This window comes from Notolepis coatsorum, assembly GCF_963971535.1.
Source record: "Notolepis coatsorum genome assembly, chromosome: 18".
In the NCBI taxonomy this organism is placed as follows: Eukaryota; Metazoa; Chordata; class Actinopteri; order Aulopiformes; family Paralepididae; genus Notolepis; species Notolepis coatsorum.
In genome coordinates this window covers 47,728,190-47,748,732 of record NC_140182.1, presented here as the reverse complement: position 1 = coordinate 47,748,732, position 20,543 = coordinate 47,728,190, and the positions used below count along the sequence as shown (strand labels likewise).

The 20,543-nt window shown below is 45.8% G+C and overlaps 1 protein-coding gene across 2 annotated transcripts in view; it reads right to left on the bottom strand.

The window, feature by feature from the left end:
* Positions 1-282: 282 nt before the first annotated feature.
* Positions 283-20,543, bottom strand: part of cib2 (calcium and integrin binding family member 2) — a gene marked incomplete at both ends in the record, with an annotated part of 33,557 nt that continues 13,296 nt past the window's right edge. The window contains 4 exons of one of the 2 annotated variants that reach the window (XM_084334835.1): positions 283-304; positions 1,104-1,299; positions 1,408-1,555; positions 12,836-12,947. In XM_084334835.1, coding sequence (XP_084190961.1) covers positions 283-304; positions 1,104-1,299; positions 1,408-1,555; positions 12,836-12,947 — 478 coding nt within the window. The remainder of the gene's footprint in view (positions 305-1,103; positions 1,300-1,407; positions 1,556-12,835; positions 12,948-20,543) is intronic. The other variant, XM_084334836.1, reaches the window with a different exon arrangement.

Sequence of the window (20,543 nt, the reverse complement as noted above, 5' to 3'; positions counted from 1 at the left end):
TTTCCCTAAAAGAAGAAAACAAAGGAGTCCATATAAAGAGATCCAGAATCCTGAGAATCCAGTCGTATCCAGTCTTATAGTTCCAAGCTGACCAGACTTGACAAAGAGGCCAGAGAAGATGCGGGACGAGGGGCGATGGGTGGTGGTAGACAGGCACTGTGCTGGGGGTCAGATCCTGGGGCTCAGATCCTGGGTCTGGGAGTCGGTTTTGGAGCGTGACCTGCAGAGTCCAAGATCTCCCCACCATTCAAACGGACCGCAGGACCTTCCCATGGAGCGTGCTCAAATTCGTATGTGGAAAGTACTGCAGTGAAGACAAAACGGGGTGTAAGAGATTAGCATTGAAACAGCAGCATCCCACACAGCATCTCGTCCAGAGTGCCATCGTTGTCCTGTAGACGAACGTACAAACCCATAAATGTGGTGGTATTTGTGTTAACATACAGAATCACATATCATAGGTGTTCATTAATTTCCCGGGGGTGTAGGCTAGCAGGTGAATCAGTCGGAGTGGGCCGTTTGCATGTAAATGAGGGGCACAGTGGTGGCTCGGTGCGGCAGTGATGGGAGCAGAGTGCCACTAAAATGATGAAGAGCAGTCAGGAGGCTGAACTTGTAACCAGGGAAACAGCCTACACTGCGGTAACATGAGGGGTAACTGCACAGCGTATTGCCTGTTTTAAACAGTATGGCTTTCACCTACATGATAACAAACATGTGATATGAATCATGTCTTTTTAAACAGCATGGCTTTTGCCTACATGATAACAAACATGTGATATGAATCATGTCTTTTTAAACAGCATGGCTTTCACCTACATGATAACAAACATGATATGAATCATGTATTCCTTCAATGTGTGAAAATGGCTTTGTACTGATTTCTGACATTATTTCACATGAAAGTATTGGATTTCTTTTTAGGATTCAGGAAAAACTCTTTTGATGATGATGATGATGATGATGATGATGATGATGATGATGATGATGATGATGATGATGTCATATATATTAGCCCGGTATAAGCTCACTATATCCAATACCAGTATACTGTTTCCAAGCATTCCTATGACACATTATTTGTAACGCAGTGTTAAGAGTACCTTAAGAAGTCGGGAGCCCTGGTTATCATATTCTCAAAGTCTGCGAAGGAGAGCTTGTTGTCCCCATCCAGGTCGGACTCCTCGATGGACTTCTCACACACCAGAGTCACCTCCTCAGGAGTCAGTTCCTCCTTTGTCAGCCTGTTCAGAGTCTTCTCCAAATCCTCCTTGCACAGGAAGTTATCCACATTGAAATCTATAACCAAAAAGGATGAACACGGTCATATTATCTATACTCATTTTCTCTGATCCAAAGTAGGGGAGAATAACCAAGGAGATTTGTCTGAGAGGTCCATCTTTTTACCGTAGATTTTGAATGCGTATATAGCCTTCAGCTCTCTGGGGGCCATTTCACTGAGGACAGAGAACATGTCCACAAAGTCATTGAAGCTGAGATTCCCCATGCCGTCCTCCGAGAAGGACTCTACTATCCTGTTCCGGAACGGGTTCTCCTGCTCGGAGAGGAGAGAGTTGTTTTTCAGATATCAAGAATCAAGAGGTTTATTTATTTTTATAAATAATTGTATAATTGTTGTATAATTGTGTTTTGACGGGGGGAGTTGTCAAAGAATTTACCTATCTCAAGCCCTGCCCTCTTTTTATGATCCTCCAATCACATTTGCTTCCGCTTCCCATGGGCGGGGTTTGAGATAGGTCAATTACTCTAAGAGGTGATACTGTGCAGGGTTGGGAAGGTTACTTTCAGAATGTAATCCATTACAAATGACAGATTACCAAAATAGCAAACAGCTACGTAATCCATTGGAATTGGAATCCACACAGACACAGTAACGTAATATGATTACTTTAAACTACTTTTAGATTACTTTGACTCCAAAATGATCTTGGGATATGAAGCTAAACAGACAATTCACTCCACATTTATTTTATTGTAAATTGACTGTGTTTTTAATAATGTCAGTATCTATCATCTAGAAACATGCCAACACATGGTATAAACAATGTAACAATTACATTAGTGTCCATAATCTCACAAAGAACATGTTTACCTTCTAAATATCTGAAAATATCTGCATTTTACAATAAATATAACTTTTTTTTGTAATAAGATTACTGTGACCCTGGTGATGAATAAAAGTGTCTAGACTAGAGTACAGGGAAAAACGAAAGACAAAACTTTATGACCGTTCTGTGTTTACAGGCTATAGCCTGTTCCAAAAGATATGCTGCGTTGCAATATATAAAAACATTTATGTGTGTGTTGGATGTTGTTCTGCTGAGCACACTGTTTATTAAAGATCTATTTCCTGCTACGATGATGCCAATATGTCCTCCACTAGCACACTCACACACACAGCTGCTGCTAGAGGTTTATAACCCAGGCAATGGCTGACTCAACACACCTTAATGACCACGGAGGAGCGAGGTCAACAACTAGATATCTTACCTATTCCATACCTACAATACAAACCACTAGAGATCTTACCTACTCCATACCTACAAACCACTAGAGATCTTACCTACTCCATACCTACAAACCACTAGAGATCTTACCTACTCCATACCTACAAACCACTAGAGATCTTACCTACTCGATACCTACAAACCACTAGATATCTTACCTACTCCATACCTACAAACCACTAGAGATCTTACCTACTCCATACCTACAAACCACTAGAGATCTTACCTACTCCATACCTACAAACCACTAGAGATCTTACCTACTCCATACCTACAAACCACCAGAGATCTTACCTACTCCATACCTACAAACCACCAGAGATCTTACCTACTCCATACCTACAAACCACCAGAGATCTTACCTACTCCATACCTACAAACCACTAGAGATCTTACCTACTCCATACCTACAAACCACCAGAGATCTTACCTACTCTATACCTACAAACCACTAGAGATCTTACCTACTCCATACCTACAAACCACCAGAGATCTTACCTACTCCATACCTACAAACCACTAGAGATCTTACCTACTCCATACCTACAAACCACTAGAGATCTTACCTACTCCATACCTACAAACCACTAGAGATCTAATCTACTCCATACCTACAAACCACTAGAGATCTTACCTACTCCATACCTACAAACCACTAGAGATCTTACCTACTCCATACCTACAAACCACTAGAGATCTTACCTACTCCATACCTACAAACCACTAGAGATCTAATCTACTCCATACCTACAAACCACTAGAGATCTTACCTACTCCATACCTACAAACCACTAGAGATCTTACCTACTCCATACCTACAAACCACTAGAGATCTTACCTACTCCATACCTACAAACAACTTTTCTATAACTCCTGTCCTCGGCACGGTGCCAAATATTTCATCAACAATAAACACTCGGCCAGATAAAAACATGAACATAAATGGATACCTGGTCCAGAGTCAGATTGACTTAGAGAGAGCACACAACTATAACTTCTTCAATAGTTTATTAGTGTCCATTATTTAATATTTCTTAATTTTTTGTTCGATTCTTGAGTCTTGATTGTGTGTGTGTGTGTGTGTGTGTGTGTGTGTGTGTGTGTGTGTGTGTGTGTGTGTGTGTGTGTGTGTGTGTGTGTGTGTGTGTGTGTGTGTGTGTGTGTGTGTGTATTTCTTAATGCCACTTTTTATTTGAAAGTTTCCATTATTCTCTCTTTATTTGTGTTTGACTTAGTGTTAAATCTTTGGAAATATAGGTATATGTATATATGTATGTTTTTGTTTTGTTCTATGTGGACCACAGGAAGAATAGCTGTTGGCCTAGGTGACAGCTAATGGGCATCCCAATAAACAATAAACTGTCCTTTTTTAAATGTTGTTTGAAACGAGCAGAGAACACAGAGGAAAGCTTATAGCTGAAATGCATATATCCAAATAAACACAACTAAAGGACCGTTCCGTGCGTTGCTGGTTATTTCTGTAACTCAGTCAGTCTGAACCATGTAAAAAGGCCTTTGAGACATCTAGTGTAAACAGGCCTTTGAGACATCTAGTGTAAACAGGCCTTTGAGACATCTAGTGTAAACAGGCCTTTGATACATCTAGTGTAAACAGGCCTTTGATACATCTAGTGTAAACAGGCCTTTGATACATCTAGTGTAAACAGGCCTTTGATACATCTAGTGTAAACAGGCCTTTGATACATCTAGTGTAAACAGGCCTTTGAGACATCTAGTGTAAACAGGCCTTTGATACATCTAGTGTAAACAGGCCTTTGAGACATCTAGTGTAAACAGGCCTTTGAGACATCTAGTGTAAACAGGCCTTTGATACATCTAGTGTAAACAGGCCTTTGAGACATCTAGTGTAAACAGGCCTTTGATACATCTAGTGTAAACAGGCATTTGAGACATCTAGTGAAACAGGCCTTTGAGACATCTAGTGCATCACCCCCAGTCTACACAACACAGCTAATTAACACGGATGCCTATAGGCCAGAAGAGGAGTGGATTTATGGTTATGAAGCTGTCAAGGACTTTGGGAGAATGGGGTTCTGTCTGGGCTTTCATCAATCCTGGCCCTGAGTGGTCTCCACTTTCCCACTCCTCCTCTCTACAGCCTGTGACCATGTGACAGTTTTTTAGGCGGGGGCCAATTATGTCTCCTGAAAGGACACACGATAAGAGCTGGTGCTCGGCTCCTAACCTGGCACTCCATGTAAAATAGGCTGGTTCATGGAGTGGTGAGCTAAATTCACCTGGACTGCAGCAGTGCAACATACTGTATATTATTAATATCCTTTCTAATATCAGCTTTTTAGGCTCACGGCACCAATGTATTCGCAACATCCTGAAATACAGGCGAGTTGGAATGAAAACAGACCTTGAAGAAAGACCCAGTGTGCCGCTCGTGGGCCGTGATGTTCCAGTTGAAATCTCAAGCCCCGCCCCCTCTTTTCTCTATCCTACGATCATGACTGTTTCTTCCTTCTGTTGTGATTGGAGGATCGAGGAAAGAGGGCAGGGTTTTGAGTAGGGTTGGGCACCGAAAACCGGTTCTAATTAGGAACCGGTTCCTAACTTCCGGTTCTGGAACATATCTGCATTTCGATTCTAAAAAAAAAAAAAAAAAAAAAAAAAAAAAACGTTGTTAATTAATACCCTAGTTACAGTACAGCAACCAAATTAAACTGTATCAAGTCAACTGAAAATGTGAATAGTATGAAAAAAATTTAAAATAAAAAAAATAAAAAAAATTCTCCTGCAAAATAAGCTGTGACCTGCACCTCAAAGAATCGGAATCGAGAATCGTTCAGAACAGGAATCGATATGGAGAATCGTAATCGGAACCGGAATCGTTCAAATCCAAACGATGCCCAACCCTAGTTTTGAGTCGGTCCATTGGGACTGAAACGGCGATAAATGCAAGTGCTGTTGTGTGAGAGCAGCACTTACATAACTTGGGCGGCTGAGTGGCGCAGTGGGCAAGGCGCTCGCCACTAACGCAGGAAATGCTGGTATCGAGCCCAGCTCTCGACGTTGCTACCGGCTTGTCCGGCCATCATACTAACACAATTGGCAGTGTTAGAGGGTGGGAAAGCCGGTGGGTGGGGATTGGACATTGTGGACAGCGACTCCTACAGGTCGGTTTGGTGACGCCGGTGCAGCGGAAACAGGAAGTATCGGGGGCAGCGTGAGCCTCCCTCGCGTTACTCTTCGAGTTCGAGCTGCTGCGGTGAAAAGATGTGACAGGCTGCCTCCTCGTGTACCGGAGGGGACACGTGATGCAAGGCTTCTATCCTCACTACAGACGACCAGTGGGAGGCATAGTCTAGCAACGTTCAAGACAGGGGAGGGAAGAATTGGAAACACGAAATTGGGATGGGAGGAAAATAGAAAATGGGGAGAAAAAGTGGATACAAAAAAAAGTTACATAACTTGATTATTATATTTTTTTTTATACCAGGATTAAACGCGGAACCGAGAACAGGATTTAGAATGAGTCCTTCATGGCACGTTAAAGCAAGCCCACTGGAAAACGCTGTGTCGTACAAACTGAACAGGCCGGTGACAATTAAAAACCTATGTCTGTCCTATAAAAGGAAAAGGCTAATTATAGACAGGGTCAATTTTCAGAAAATCATAACCCTGAAGGCATTTCGTGTTTATTTTTGGTACACAACATTTCTAGGGGTATTAAGGGGTGCTGAATCCAAATCTGCTGTATACCAAGCTCAAAAATGTCAAATAAGGCCTCAAAATTGAGAAATCCAACATGGCCGCCAGCGCCAGGCTGAAATCTATTTAAGTGCATATCTTTTTGACTAAACAAGGTAGAAACATGAATGAAATATGTTTTTATATGTTTGCATACATGAGGAATTTAAAATCATATCCTGATTTTAGATCAGTTATGAAAATGTTGCTTGAAACTCATATTTATAGCAGAAACGGTGGTCGTTATTGATGCATAACTCATCAACCAAATAAGAAAGAAAAGCAGAATGATCCCAGGCCATGGATTTATTCATCAAACTCTTTTCTCTTGAATTTCTTTAATCAACATGCCATTTATGCAAATTAGATAGTCCTTAATATGCGTACAGTAGCTTAGGTACAGTAATTTATTGTCAGTCATCAATCGTATTCAGGCAGGTGTTGCAGGTGTCTTGCAGTTGCATGATTCATCCAATGCCACTTTTCCTGAATAGAATAGATTATAATATAATATAATAAAATAAAAATATTATTTTACCATATCAATATAAGTGAATGTTCAAGTTTCTTTATTAGTTGTCATACAGAATACTTTGCATGAAATGTTTCTTTCTGTGTTGCTCCTGAGAGTGTGCTAGATAATAACAAGATATAAGTATAATAAGTATAAAATAGAAAGTCAAGTACGTAAACAAGTGTAAACAACAAAATTGTTCAGTGTATCTATATATACAGTACAGCTGGTACAAGAATGGTGAAGTATAGCTTAGCTTGTGGTGCCACCTTGTAGTGGTGAGGTGCAATAAGGAATGAGAATGATGTGCAATTTCCTTACCAATAATATAAATATAAAGTGTAAAGTGTGTCTAAAGTGGTAAAGTGGGTGCTACAGTGTGTTGTTTATTTAAGTGAGTGTATGTGCGCTGTGGGTGTGTTGATGGTTTGCTTATTGTTTATTGTTCATTCATTGAGCATCCTGATGGTCTGGGGATAGAAGCTCCTTCTGAGTCTCTCTGTGCTTGCCATGAGACTCCGGTATCGCTTGCCTGACCGCAGCAGATCAAAGAGGCAGTTGTTTGAGTGGCTGGAGTCTTTGATTATTCTCTTAGCCTTGCCCATGCACCGCTTGTTGTAAATGTCTTGGATCAATTCAATTGTGCGTTCGGCTGAACGGGCCACTCTCTGTAGTCTGCTGCGGTCTTGTGCAGTGCCCAAGTTCCCAAACCAGGAGGTGATATTGCCAGTCAGGATGCTTTCTATTGTGCATGAGTGGAAGTTCTTGAGGATCTTCTGACTCACGTTGAACTTCCTTAAGCACCTAAGGAAGTAGACGACATCTACTCTCTGGTATTTTGCTCCCATCTTCAACACGGTGTCAGTGAACTTGTTGGCATAGTCACTAGGCTTGGGCGGTATGACGGTATTAAGGTATCATCATCATCATCATCATCATCATCATCATCATCATTTATTTATTCGTACATGGAATCACCACAGTCCAACAGTACATATTCACATAATTCACAAAAAATACCATATTAAGGTATACCGGGGTATTTAGAAATACCGACGGTATTGATTTTCAATACCGTCCGTCACCGTCAAAATCACAGATGCGCTTCAGTTTCTATAACAGTGAAACAGAGTTTTGAGTGTAGTGCACACACGGAGTGTAGTGCACACACGCGCCAGCAGAGGGCGAGACCGCTCTAGTGGAGCGAGTGGGTCACAGCGGTGTTCACGTTTTACGGTAATGTTGCGACAGTGCTGTGAAAATACCATAAAGCGCTGTGACGAGAGTTGGTGTGTTGTTGTGGAGCAACTGGTGGAGCAAGCAAATAATCCATCTCTTATTATATGTGAACTAAATAGTACAAGGTTTACACAACAGCCCCCACCCGCCTTTTTATTGTATTTGTACCGTCCTGTACTATCCGCTGTCAGCTGTTTATCTCAGTCTGTGACGAGCTACTGAGCTTGAATAACTAGCGTTAGCTCACGTTAACTAGCGTTAGCTCTGCGGCTAATCTTAGATTACCCTGAACTAAAATCAATGACTAGGTTATAAAGCATTAGAGTAGTTTTCACTGCACATAGAAGTAGCCAAACAACGGGAGCATTTCGGGAGCATATCACCAAAACCCAGGCAATTTCTAGCCCTTAAGGAATCAAATAGTCTGCCATGGCTAGATGCTAACGCTAAAACGGTGCAGGCTTCTACCGGTGCGGGACTACCATTCTGAGAGCTGACGATGATTTGTTTACTTGGTAACAACGGCCCCCCCCCCCCCCCCCCCCCCGCTGATGAAAATGAAAGTCATACCGTCAAATACCGTGCACCGGGGTATTATATCATAAAGGTTTGCCGGTGTGAAAAAAAGGATACCGCCCAAGCCTAATAGTCACCAAATGTTGTAGTGTCAGGTGGCTTTCCGAGTGCCATTACCAGAGCTTGGCCATCAATGACCAGGCAGCTGGGTCCCTGAAGGGTAAGATCTGCAGGGGTTTTAACTTGTTTCGTCAGTATATTTGCGAACACAGACTTGTTGGTGGAATGTAGACTCCCGTTAGTTGTGGCCAGAGATGGCGAGATGGGCATGAGCTCATGCTGGAGGATATTGTCAAGGTCTACCTTACGACCTGCTCTGTAAGCTGTGATGAGCATTTGTAGAATCTGCCTGTCCACTTTGATGGTGTTTTGCTTGTTCTTGGAAAGTTGCACAACTTCATACAAAGAGGCAAATGTCTTTGGCTTTGTTCTTTCGAATGGGTGATTTCAGGTTCAGGTGCTGGTCACTATCTGGAGGTTCACACAAACGTTTGTCCACAAACATGTTCAGTTGTGCCTGTCCAAGGTGTTCTGCGCCAAGTATGGATTCTTGAATATCCGGTGTGACTACGTCCTTGTTGATGTATGTAAGAAAACTTACAAAAGCACATTTGATTCAGGTTTGTACCTTGTGTAGTCACACTTAACTCATTAAGCCCCACCATTTATTTTTAGAAAATTCGCCTAAAACAGCATGCTTATATTAAAATGCTTATATATCCAGATTTATAAGAGCTACTTGCATAAACTTGGTACCTGAAGAAAGCTAAGACTTGGAGGATTCTAATGTTGGTGTCGAACACTGTACAGTTATTACCAAATTGCTGTAGTATTCCTGCAAACACTGAAGAAATGTCATTTTTTGTATCCTCACCTATACAAAGATTACAGTTAGACAGTCAAAACCACCCTTGTTACTCATGGTTGCACCCCAGCTATATTCCTACTTTCTTCCTCCATAGGTGCAGATGTTCTGTGCAAACTTTCATGTCAGTAGAATAAAAACTGTGGGTTTAGCACCTGTTTTTGTGGAGAGAGGGCCTGGTGCTGGCGGCCATGTTGGATTTCTCAATTTTGAGGCCTTATTTGACATTTTTGAGCTTGGTATACAGCAGATTTGGATTCAGCACCCCTTAATACCCCTAGAAATGTTGTGTACCAAAAATAAACACGAAATGCCTTCAGCACTTTATACAAGCACATTTTCTGAAATTCTGCCTAGTCTATTAGATTAGAAGCCCCACGTGAACAGCGGAAGCCACAGTTCAAACACTCCCTCACAGTTACTGTTAGCTAGGTTAGACCAACAAGGACAGGCAGTGTGTTGAGGCTTAGACTGAACTAGACTAAACACAGCTAGACTGAACACAGCTAGACTGAACTAGACTGAACACAGCTAGACTGAACACAGCTAGACTGAACACAGCTAGATTGAACTAGACTGAACACAGCTAGACTGAACTAGACTGAACATAGCTAGACTGAACTAGACTTAACACAGCTAGACTGAACATAGCTAGACTGAACTAGACTTAACACCGCTAGAGTGAACACAGCTAGACTGAACACAGTTAGACTGAACTAGACTGAACTAGACTGAACACAGCTAGACTGAACTAGACTGAACACAGCTAGACTGAACACAGTTAGACTGAACTAGACTGAACACAGTTAGACTGAACTAGACTGAATACAGCTAGACTGAACACAGCTAGACTGAACACAGCTAGACTGAACATAGCTAGACTGAACTAGACTGAACATAGCTAGACTGAACATAGCTAGACTGAACACAGCTAGACTGAACACAGCTAGACTGAACACAGCTAGACTGAACATAGCTAGACTGAACTAGACTGAACATAGCTAGACTGAACATAGCTAGACTGAACACAGCTAGACTGAACATAGCTAGACTGAACACAGCTAGACTGAACACAGTTAGACTGAACTAGACTGAACATAGCTAGACTGAACATAGCTAGACTGAACACAGCTAGACTGAACATAGCTAAACTGAACACAGCTAGACTGAACACAGCTAGACTGAACACAGCTAGACTGAACACAGTTAGACTGAACTAGACTGAACACAGCTAGACTGAACACAGCTAGACTGAACTAGACTGAACACAGCTAGACTGAACATAGCTAGACTGAACACAGCTAGACTGAACATAGCTAGACTGAACTAGACTGAACACAGTTAGACTGAACTAGACTGAACACAGCTAGACTGAACATAACTAAACTGAACACAGCTAGACTGAACTAGACTGAACACAGTTAGACTGAACTAGACTGAACACAGCTAGACTGAACTAGACTGAACACAGCTAGACTGAACATAACTAGACTGAACACAGCTAGACTGAACTAGACTGAACACAGTTAGACTGAACTAGACTGAACACAGTTAGACTGAACTAGACTGAACACAGCTAGACTGAACACAGCTAGACTGAACTAGACTGAACACAGCTAGACTGAACTAGACTGAACACAGCTAGACTGAACATAGCTAGACTGAACTAGACTGAACACAGCTAGACTGAACACAGCTAGACTGAACTAGACTGAACACAGCTAGACTGAACATAGCTAGACTGAACTAGACTGAACACAGCTAGACTGAACACAGCTAGACTGAACTAGACTGAACACAGTTAGACTGAACTAGACTGAACACAGCTAGACTGAACTAGACTGAACACAGTTAGACTGAACTAGACTGAACTAGACTGAACACAGTTAGACTGAACTAGACTGAACTAGACTGAACTAGACTGAACACAGTTAGACTGAACTAGACTGAACACAGCTAGACTGAACTAGACTGAACGAGACTGAACTAGACTGAACGAGACTGAACACAGTTAGACTGAACGAGACTGAACACAGTTAGACTGAACACAGTTAGACTGAACGAGACTGAACACAGTTAGACTGAACACAGCTAGACTGAACTAGACTGAACACAGTTAGACTGAACTAGACTGAACACAGCTAGACTGAACTAGACTGAACAGTTAGACTGAACTAGACTGAACACAGCTAGACTGAACACAGCTAGACTGAACACAGTTAGACTGAACACAGTTAGACTGAACTAGACTGAACACAGTTAGACTGAACTAGACTGAACACAGCTAGACTGAACTAGACTGAACACAGTTAGACTGAACTAGACTGAACACAGCTAGACTGAACACAGCTAGACTGAACTAGACTGAACACAGTTAGACTGAACTAGACTGAACACAGCTAGACTGAACTAGACTGAACACAGCTAGACTGAAGTAGACTGAACACAGCTAGACTGAACTAGACTGAACTAGAATGAACACAGCTAGACTGAACTAGACTGAACACAGCTAGATTGAACTAGACTGAAGTAGACTGAACACAGCTAGACTGAACCCGCTTTAGATATAAATGCACATATGGTGGCAACAGCAGTTGTATTCCAGTTGAGGGTTGGGCCAAAGCCCCTGTGCAGAGGTCCGTTTTCTACAAGATTTCTGGGGAACCAAATTATGGAATGGTTTTACCCACCTGGCGAAAAACTGTTCCTCTATAAAATGTTACAGAGATGCTTAAATAACCATTTAATTGTTGTTTTGTAACTTTTTCCTATGTATTGACTACAATAATCTATGCATACACACAGACACACACACACAACACACACACACACAGTTTCTGCCTCTACCTGCCCTGTTTATTATTTGTTTTATTTATTTTTGTCATTTGTGTGTATTAAAAAAAATAAGGTATTTTTGCTCAGAGGATAAATGATTTGCACTGTTGATGTAATACAGCTACATATAACATTATATTGTAATCTATGTGTACATAAGAGCATACAAAAGTGTGCATACAGTAAAAGACAAAGATCAGTGAAAGGATTAAAGGAATTTCCTCTGTGTTCAGTAGAAAGCTGCAAGCTACAGTAGCCTAGCTTAGCACAAATTAATGGAAGCGGATACCGACCAGCTAGCCTACAGTAGCTGTTGGCCAAAAACACCTCTCCCTGAGTTTTAAGATAAGCTAGTGGTCCATATCCGATTCCATTCATTTGTGCTTAGCTAGGCTAGCTTGCAACCGGATAGCTTTCTACTGAACGCACAGAGAGGAAATTAGTATCCATCTTCTTGTCTGACTCTGGAGAAGACTGTAAGCGCATTTCCCATAATGTTGGCGCGTTCCTTCAATGCATTTAAACAGTTTGAGTAGCTGAAAAAACGGATCTTGTTGTCACCTTTAGCTCTGGCATGTTGACTATGAGGGCTAACGGCAGTTTACAATCAGGCTCCTTGGTGTAGTCCATTGGTACAAGATGCGGAGCCAGTTCATGATATCTGCTGTGCAACCTAGAGAGAAAAATAAAAACAGGGCATTATTGCACCTCTCAACTCATAAAAGAAATAGTGCATAAGATACTTGTCTAGCACAGTCTCCGGAGCCTAACAGAAAGAAGCATTTTATATAAAAGTATTCTGTACTTCTGTATGACAACTAATAAAGAAACTTGAGTAAGACACTGTATAAAGAAGAAACATATGTTCCATGATAAGATCCAGCAGACAGACAGACATACTACAGGATAACACCACCCTGCGTATCTCTCCGTGGAAGAAGTTGTAATCCCCATACAGCAAACAGCTATTAAACACCCGAGACATACCACGTATAGGACTCAACAGCAAAGATGTCTGCAATAACCTACAGCAGTGGCTCTCAAAGTGGGGTCCGGGGACCCCCATGGGTCCTCGAGGGGTTTCCAGGGGGTCCCCAGCAACATTAGTAATAGCTTAATTTCACAAATATTTTATCCATGCAGGTTCGTCCAACGAGATAATGATAAGAATGACTATTCCGAGCATAGGGTTCATCCATGCCTATTGTAGTAATCCAAACTACTGTACTACGCAGTGACGTCATCACGTCACAGGCAGTAGCCTAGGTGGCGAGAGGGTTTGATGGTTGGCAGTTGTGTTGTGTAATGTGACCTGGAACTACACTGAGTAAACGCTCTGATACAAAACAACCATCTTTTCATTATTGTGCACCACAAACATTACACCTATCATCCATGCCTATCATCCATGCCTATATGTTCAATACAGTTATAGAATTCTGGACTAGATCACACCTGATAGATAGGACCTATTATGTGTTGGGGGGTCCTTGACATGAAAAGGTTTGAGAACCAATAGCCTATAGTTGGCTTTCGCTACACAAACAGCAACCACAGTGGAACTGAAATGCCTTTGAAAATGACCCATTCTGGACTTCCGGTTTGCGATGTTCTTTTGAGCAGCCAGATGAAAGAGCTCCCAGTCGGGGCAGCTAAGTGGTGCAGTGGGCAAGGCGCTCGCCACTAACTCAGGAGATCCAGGGTTCGAGCCCAGCTCTCTGCGTTGCTTCCGGCTTGGCTGGTCGTTCATACTAATACAATTGTCAGTATTAGGGGGTGGGAAAGCCGGTGGGTGGGGATCGGACGTTGTGGACAGCGACTCCTACAGGTCGGTTGGTGAACCTGTACAGCAGAATCAGGACGCAACGGGGGCAGCGTGAGCCTCCCACGCGTTACTCCTCGCCGCTGAGAGATCGCGTTGTACAGGTGAAAAGATGCGACGGCTGCCTCCTCGTGTACTGGAGGGGACATGTGATGCAAGGCTTCGTCCACATTGCAGCCGACCAGTGGGAGGCATGGTCTAACAACGTTCGAGACAGGGGAGGGTAGAATTGGATAATATGAAATTGGGATGGGAGAAAAATTTAAAAATGGGGAGAAAAAGTAGATAAAAAAAAGAAAGAGCTCCCAGTCAATGAATATCAAAAAAAGGAAGTAAAACAATTCAAAACGAAATAGAAAGTGAAGATTCGAGGACAAAAGAAAGAAGGAAGAATGACCACGAGGACAAATGAAAGAAAAGCAACCTCAGATGAAGTAAATACACAGATGGAAAAGACTCAACACGAGGCAATGATGCAACAGGTAGAACAAGCTAGCGGGACGCTGAATGTCAGTGCAGAGAAGCTACAGGCTAACATACAAACTAGCTTACAAGCTAACATAGAGGCTAACCACGCCACCACGCAGATTGGATTAGGAGCAATGCGGAAAATCCAACGGAGGTGGCAATGAAGCGTCGGAGCTATATAGAAATAAAGAAAATTCAGAAAAAGAAAGGAACCAGGTCCCAACAACGGGCAGGAGGCGGCAGGGGACACGGCGCGGAGAGGATGGAAGGTGCCGGGAGGGGAAGGAGAGAGGCCTAAGATGGAGAGGGCGCACAGGTGGACCAGAACCGAGAGACGAGGAGAGGAGGATGGGAGGAGGAAAAGAGGGGACCTGAACCGATTCAAAGCAGATCAACTATGAAGAACGACAAAGGGACACGAGAAAGGGACATGAAGGGCCACGGTGATCCAAGAAGTATAAAACTATAACCAGAATTTGGAATAATTAACACTATGATTTACAATACACACGTTATAGACAAACAATTTGAAATTTAATTCAAAAAGGGACACGCTGATTAGGAAACATTGTGGAATAATACACGATGGACTGGTATGAAGGAACTACAGGATTACTGTTAGGGATTGGTGTGTTGGCGGAGGACCCAAATGCAAACAGGACGAGGAGAAGAGGCAATGGGTAATAGCGAGACACGGAGCCAGGGGTGAATGTCAAAGTATAATGCTTTACTTAGAGCACAACAAAAAGAGGGCACAGCAAAATGGCCGGCAGAGGGCAAACTACAAAAACAAAGAATAGTCTCATAAATGAGAGCAAGTCCCAAAGGCACAAACAAAAAACACTGCAAGGCAGGCAAGGAAAATATGAACAAACTGACTACAAATAAAACCCTAACAAACGAGACGAACTTTACACGAAAACAAAGAATGGTGGAACAAACAATTAAACACTAGGAAACTTACTACAGGAGACCAGAGCATGAACAAGGACGTGGAACAGCAACAGTGTGGACACCAAAAACAAGCAGCAAACACTGTGAGGATTCGCCTGTTCCCTGAGCTCTTCCCTGCCTCCTACTCTTCACCAGCCCCCACCCTTGTGAGAACTTTTGCCTGCCTCCTACTCTTCACCAGCCCCCACCCTTGGAGATTCTGTTCCGCTACCCTCACGCACCTGTTGGGAGTTTGCAATCTGCTGGAGAGTACTTAGGTTGCAGACTCCCCTCCAGTCCTGGTCGGGTCGTTCTGTGTTCTGGACTCTGTATCTGTGTTCATTGTTCATGGAGTTCTGGACGTTACCATTCTGTACGTCACCATCACCTGCCGCGTCTCCGGCGTGAGACGACGGCCCAGCCGTCACCACCTGTCGCCGTTTGCCTGGAGTGGGACACCGTCTTCGCTCTCTAATTCTCTACGGGAGGTTTTAAAGTGTTCCCACTCCAGACGTCAAGGCGGCTCGTCATCGCTCCCGATTCCACGGGAGGAAGGCGTCTCTTCGTGATCCTCGTTCCTGGGGTGAGGCTCGTCGTCGCTCCCTAGTATTCCACGGGAGGACAGCGTGTGCCCATCCCGTTCCCCTTGGACCCAGGCTCGTCGTCGCTCCCTAGTATTCCACGGGAGGATGGCGTGTTCCCATCCCGGTCCCCTGGGACCCCCTTTGTTCTGCGCTGCCCGTCTGCAGCATCCGAAGAGGAGGAGGAGTGTCCCCGTGCCAGGCCTCCGCCGTCGGGCCCCTGTTCCCGTGCCAGGCCTCCGCCGTCGGGCCCCTGTCCCCGTGCCAGGCCTCCGCCGTCGGAACCCTGTCCTCATCCCTGTAAGCAGCTCTGGCCCTCGCCCTGTCCAAGGCCTTACCCTGTTCTCTGTCCCTGTCTCCAGCCCGCCTCTCCGGGCCTCTGTCCCTGTCCCCCTCTCCAGTGCCCCTGGTCCTGGCCCTGACACTTAGCCCTGGTCCTTAGCCCTGGCCCTTAGCCTTAGTCCCTTAGCCTGTTCGCCTCTTAAAGGCACAGTGCCGCATTTTCCATATTTCCTTGACTCTAGTGTTTTTGTGTTTTCCCTTAAAGGGACTGTGCCGCTTTTTGTTATGTAATAAATATTTGCCCTGTTTTGGCTTACTCTCATACCTGTCTTGTGTTGTGCGATTGGGGTCGGTTACAAACCATAACAGTATGACCCGACCCGTCGACGACCCCAGCCAGCACAGACAGTGTATGTGAGTTAGCCCCTGTTAGTTCCCTCTAGTTCCCTCTAACCCACTCTAGCTCCCTCTAGTTCCCTCTAGTTACCCTGTTAGTTCCCCTGTTGACTCCCCTGTTAGCTCCCCTGTTAGCCTCGTTAGCTCCCCTGTTAGCTACCCTGTTTCCCCACAGCTAGGACTGTCCTTCCAGCTAGCTTGTTCTCCTTTGCTAGTCCAGCCCTGTCTGCTAGCCTAGCTCCGGCAGCTAGCGCAGCCTCTATGCTAATGTAGCAGTACAGCTAGCATAGGCCCTGTAGCTAGCAATGCTCTGGCAGCTACCCAGTCCCTCTGCTAGCCCCTCTTTAGGTGTAGCTTCCCCTGCTAGCATGGCCCAGTTTTTTTTTGTTTGTTGCTTTGTCATGTCCCCTGCCCCGCTGTCTGATTTTTTTTCGGTCGCCCGGTGGCTCCCGTGGAGGGAGAGGTACTGTGAGGATTCGCCTGTTCCCTGAGCTCTTCCCTGCCTCCTACTCTTCACCAGCCCCCACCCTTGTGAGAACTTTTGCCTGCCTCCTACTCTTCACCAGCCCCCACCCTTGGAGATTCTGTTCCGCTACCCTCACGCACCTGTTGGGAGTTTGCAATCTGCTGGAGAGTACTTAGGTTGCAGACTCCCCTCCAGTCCTGGTCGGGTCGTTCTGTGTTCTGGACTCTGTATCTGTGTTCATTGTTCATGGAGTTCTGGACGTTACCATTCTGTACGTCACCATCACCTGCCGCGTCTCCGGCGTGAGACGACGGCCCAGCCGTCACCACCTGTCGCCGTTTGCCTGGAGTGGGACACCGTCTTCGCTTTCTAATTCTCTACGGGAGGTTTTCCAGTGTTCCCACTCCAGACGTCAAGGCGGCTCGTCATCGCTCCCGATTCCACGGGAGGAAGGCGTCTCTTCGTGATCCTCGTTCCTGGGGTGAGGCTCGTCGTCGCTCCCTAGTATTCCACGGGAGGACGGCGTGTGCCCATCCCGTTCCCCTTGGACCCAGGCTCGTCGTCGCTCCCTAGTATTCCACGGGAGGATGGCGTGTTCCCATCCCGGTCCCCTGGGACCCCCTTTGTTCTGCGCTGCCCGTCTGCAGCATCCGAAGAGGAGGAGGAGTGTCCCCGTGCCAGGCCTCCGCCGTCGGGCCCCTGTTCCCGTGCCAGGCCTCCGCCGTCGGGCCCCTGTCCCCGTGCCAGGCCTCCGCCGTCGGAACCCTGTCCTCATCCCTGTAAGCAGCTCTGGCCCTCGCCCTGTCCAAGGCCTTACCCTGTTCTCTGTCCCTGTCTCCAGCCCGCCTCTCCGGGCCTCTGTCCCTGTCCCCCTCTCCAGTGCCCCTGGTCCTGGCCCTGACACTTAGCCCTGGTCCTTAGCCCTGGCCCTTAGCCTTAGTCCCTTAGCCTGTTCGCCTCTTAAAGGCACAGTGCCGCATTTTCCATATTTCCTTGACTCTAGTGTTTTTGTGTTTTCCCTTAAAGGGACTGTGCCGCTTTTTGTTATGTAATAAATATTTGCCCTGTTTTGGCTTACTCTCATACCTGTCTTGTGTTGTGCGATTGGGGTCGGTTACAAACAATAACAAACACTAGTAGGGAAACCCAACAATGAACCGACAAAGAGATAATGGCAAACGAGGCACACACACTGATTGACACAGGAGGGTAATTGGTAACAAGACACACCTGGGAGAAACACAGAACAAACACAAGGCCAAACCACATTGGGGAATAAACTAGACTGGAACACAACAAGAATATCAATAAACACAAACTAGGAACACAGGGCTAGGCTAGAACATATGAATATACTGGGGAGCACACAGGACCGATAGCAGATACATAGGGAGTACATTAGCAAGGACAAAAAGCAGATTCATAGTTGTAGATAAACAAAGGCCCATGCAGAGGGTAGTGGCATGTAGTACCGCCGACAGGCCACCAGGTGGCAGTAGAGAAAAGCCTACGAACTTGGCATGACAGTTCAAAAAGTTCTAGTATGGAGGAGTAAAGACAGGGGGGAAGGGTCCTAGGACAGGGGAACCCTTACAATTACACGTGACACACAATACAAATGAACATGAGCATAAGAAAGACAAATTCAGAACATTGACCGGGAGCTCTGAGGCCGTCCACAGAACGAATGTTGGACTTATATAGTGCGCACTTCACCACTAGGGGGAGCCCTCTCACTAGGAGAGCCATTACTCCTCACTCTTCCAACGGGGAACAGAGGGATACGATTAAGATCCTCTAACACCATGGGAGCACCAAATGTTGTCTTTTTTCTGTGAGTTATGTTAGAATCGGAGTTATGTTAGAATAGCAGACTTAAATGTGCACATGGACATTTGTGAAGGACAAGAATAAAAATAAATTGGACAATAATAGAGGCTTGGAGAATCTCCATTGGGGATATCTCCGTCACTAGGGGGGGGCTTCTCCCTAGGAAAGCTTATTCCCCTCCAAACCACCAACGGGGGCAAAAAGTGCTAACCATATAGCTTATTTTATTTTCATTTCATTTTTTCAGCTGAGTGGGGTCTTGTATGTCGTGGGGTCGTTGTGCGTGGGGTGGGGTACTGGGTGACATGGGAGGTAGCGGGCTTGGCTCGGTGGGGGGGAGTCTCCTTCCCTCTCCTCTACTGGGCCTGGCCCAATTTAATTCAAGGGACCCGTGTCGCTGAGTGCTCGGCCCCGCGTGGGGCGGACCTGGGATGTGGGGGAGTCCTAAATAGCTTATTGTGTTTTCAGTTTTATTTTTTAAGTCATGTTACCATAAATGTATATAGTGATATCGGTGACATGGGAGGTACAGAAGTGGGCAGGCTGAGTTCAGTGGGGGGGAATGTCGGGGGGAGGGGCCATCGTTCTGGCGGTTCGATCCGGGAGAGGGGGGCCTTGCGTGTTGTGGGATCGGTATGGGTGGGGTGGGGTTTCCTGGGGCCCTCGGCCGCCGTGGCCTGGGCGGTCTGGTCACCGGGCCGGGGGGGACACCGGGCTTGGGGTCACGGGGGGTCGGGGGGCCATTGAGGTGTGGTGCTTTGGCCTTCTGCGGGCCTGGGCTTGGGGTTCTCGTGGGCCGGGGGCCCGGCGGTCGGGCGGGGGCGGGTGGGGGCTCTGGGTGTTCGGCTCCGCGCATGGTGGACCAGGATATGGGGGTGTTCTGTTTCTCGGGGAGGAGGGCGGGCGGGAGGGAGGGGTTTCTCTTATGGGGTCAGAGCGGCTGAGCTTTGCCCAGTGGGGTTGTGTGTGTTGCGGGGTCGGTGTGCGTGGGGTGGGGCTCTGGGTGACAAGGGAGGTAGCGGACTTAGCTCGGTGGGGGGGAGTCTCCTTCCCTCCCCTCTACTGGGCCTGGCCCAATTAATTCAAGGGACCCGTGTCGCTGGGGGCCCAGCTCCGCGCATATCGACCGATATGGGGGAGTTCTACGGGCTTAACTTAGAGGGGGGGGGGTGTCGGGGGGAGGGGGGCATCGTTTCTGCGGTTTGGCCCGGGAGAGTGGGGTCTTGTATGTTGTGGGGTCGTTGTGCGTGGGGTGAGGTGCTTGGTGGCATGGGAGGTAGCGGGCTTGGCTCGGTGGGGGGGAGTACCTCCCCTCTCTCCTCTACTGAGCCTGGTCCAATTAAATTCAAGGGACCCGTGTCGCTGAGTGCTCGGCCCCGCGTGGGATGGACCTGGGATGTAGGGGAGCCCTATTTCTAGGGGCGGATGTCGGGAGGGGGGGGTCCCTCTTATGGGGGTCTGGGAGGCTGAACGCAGCTGTATTCAAGGGGC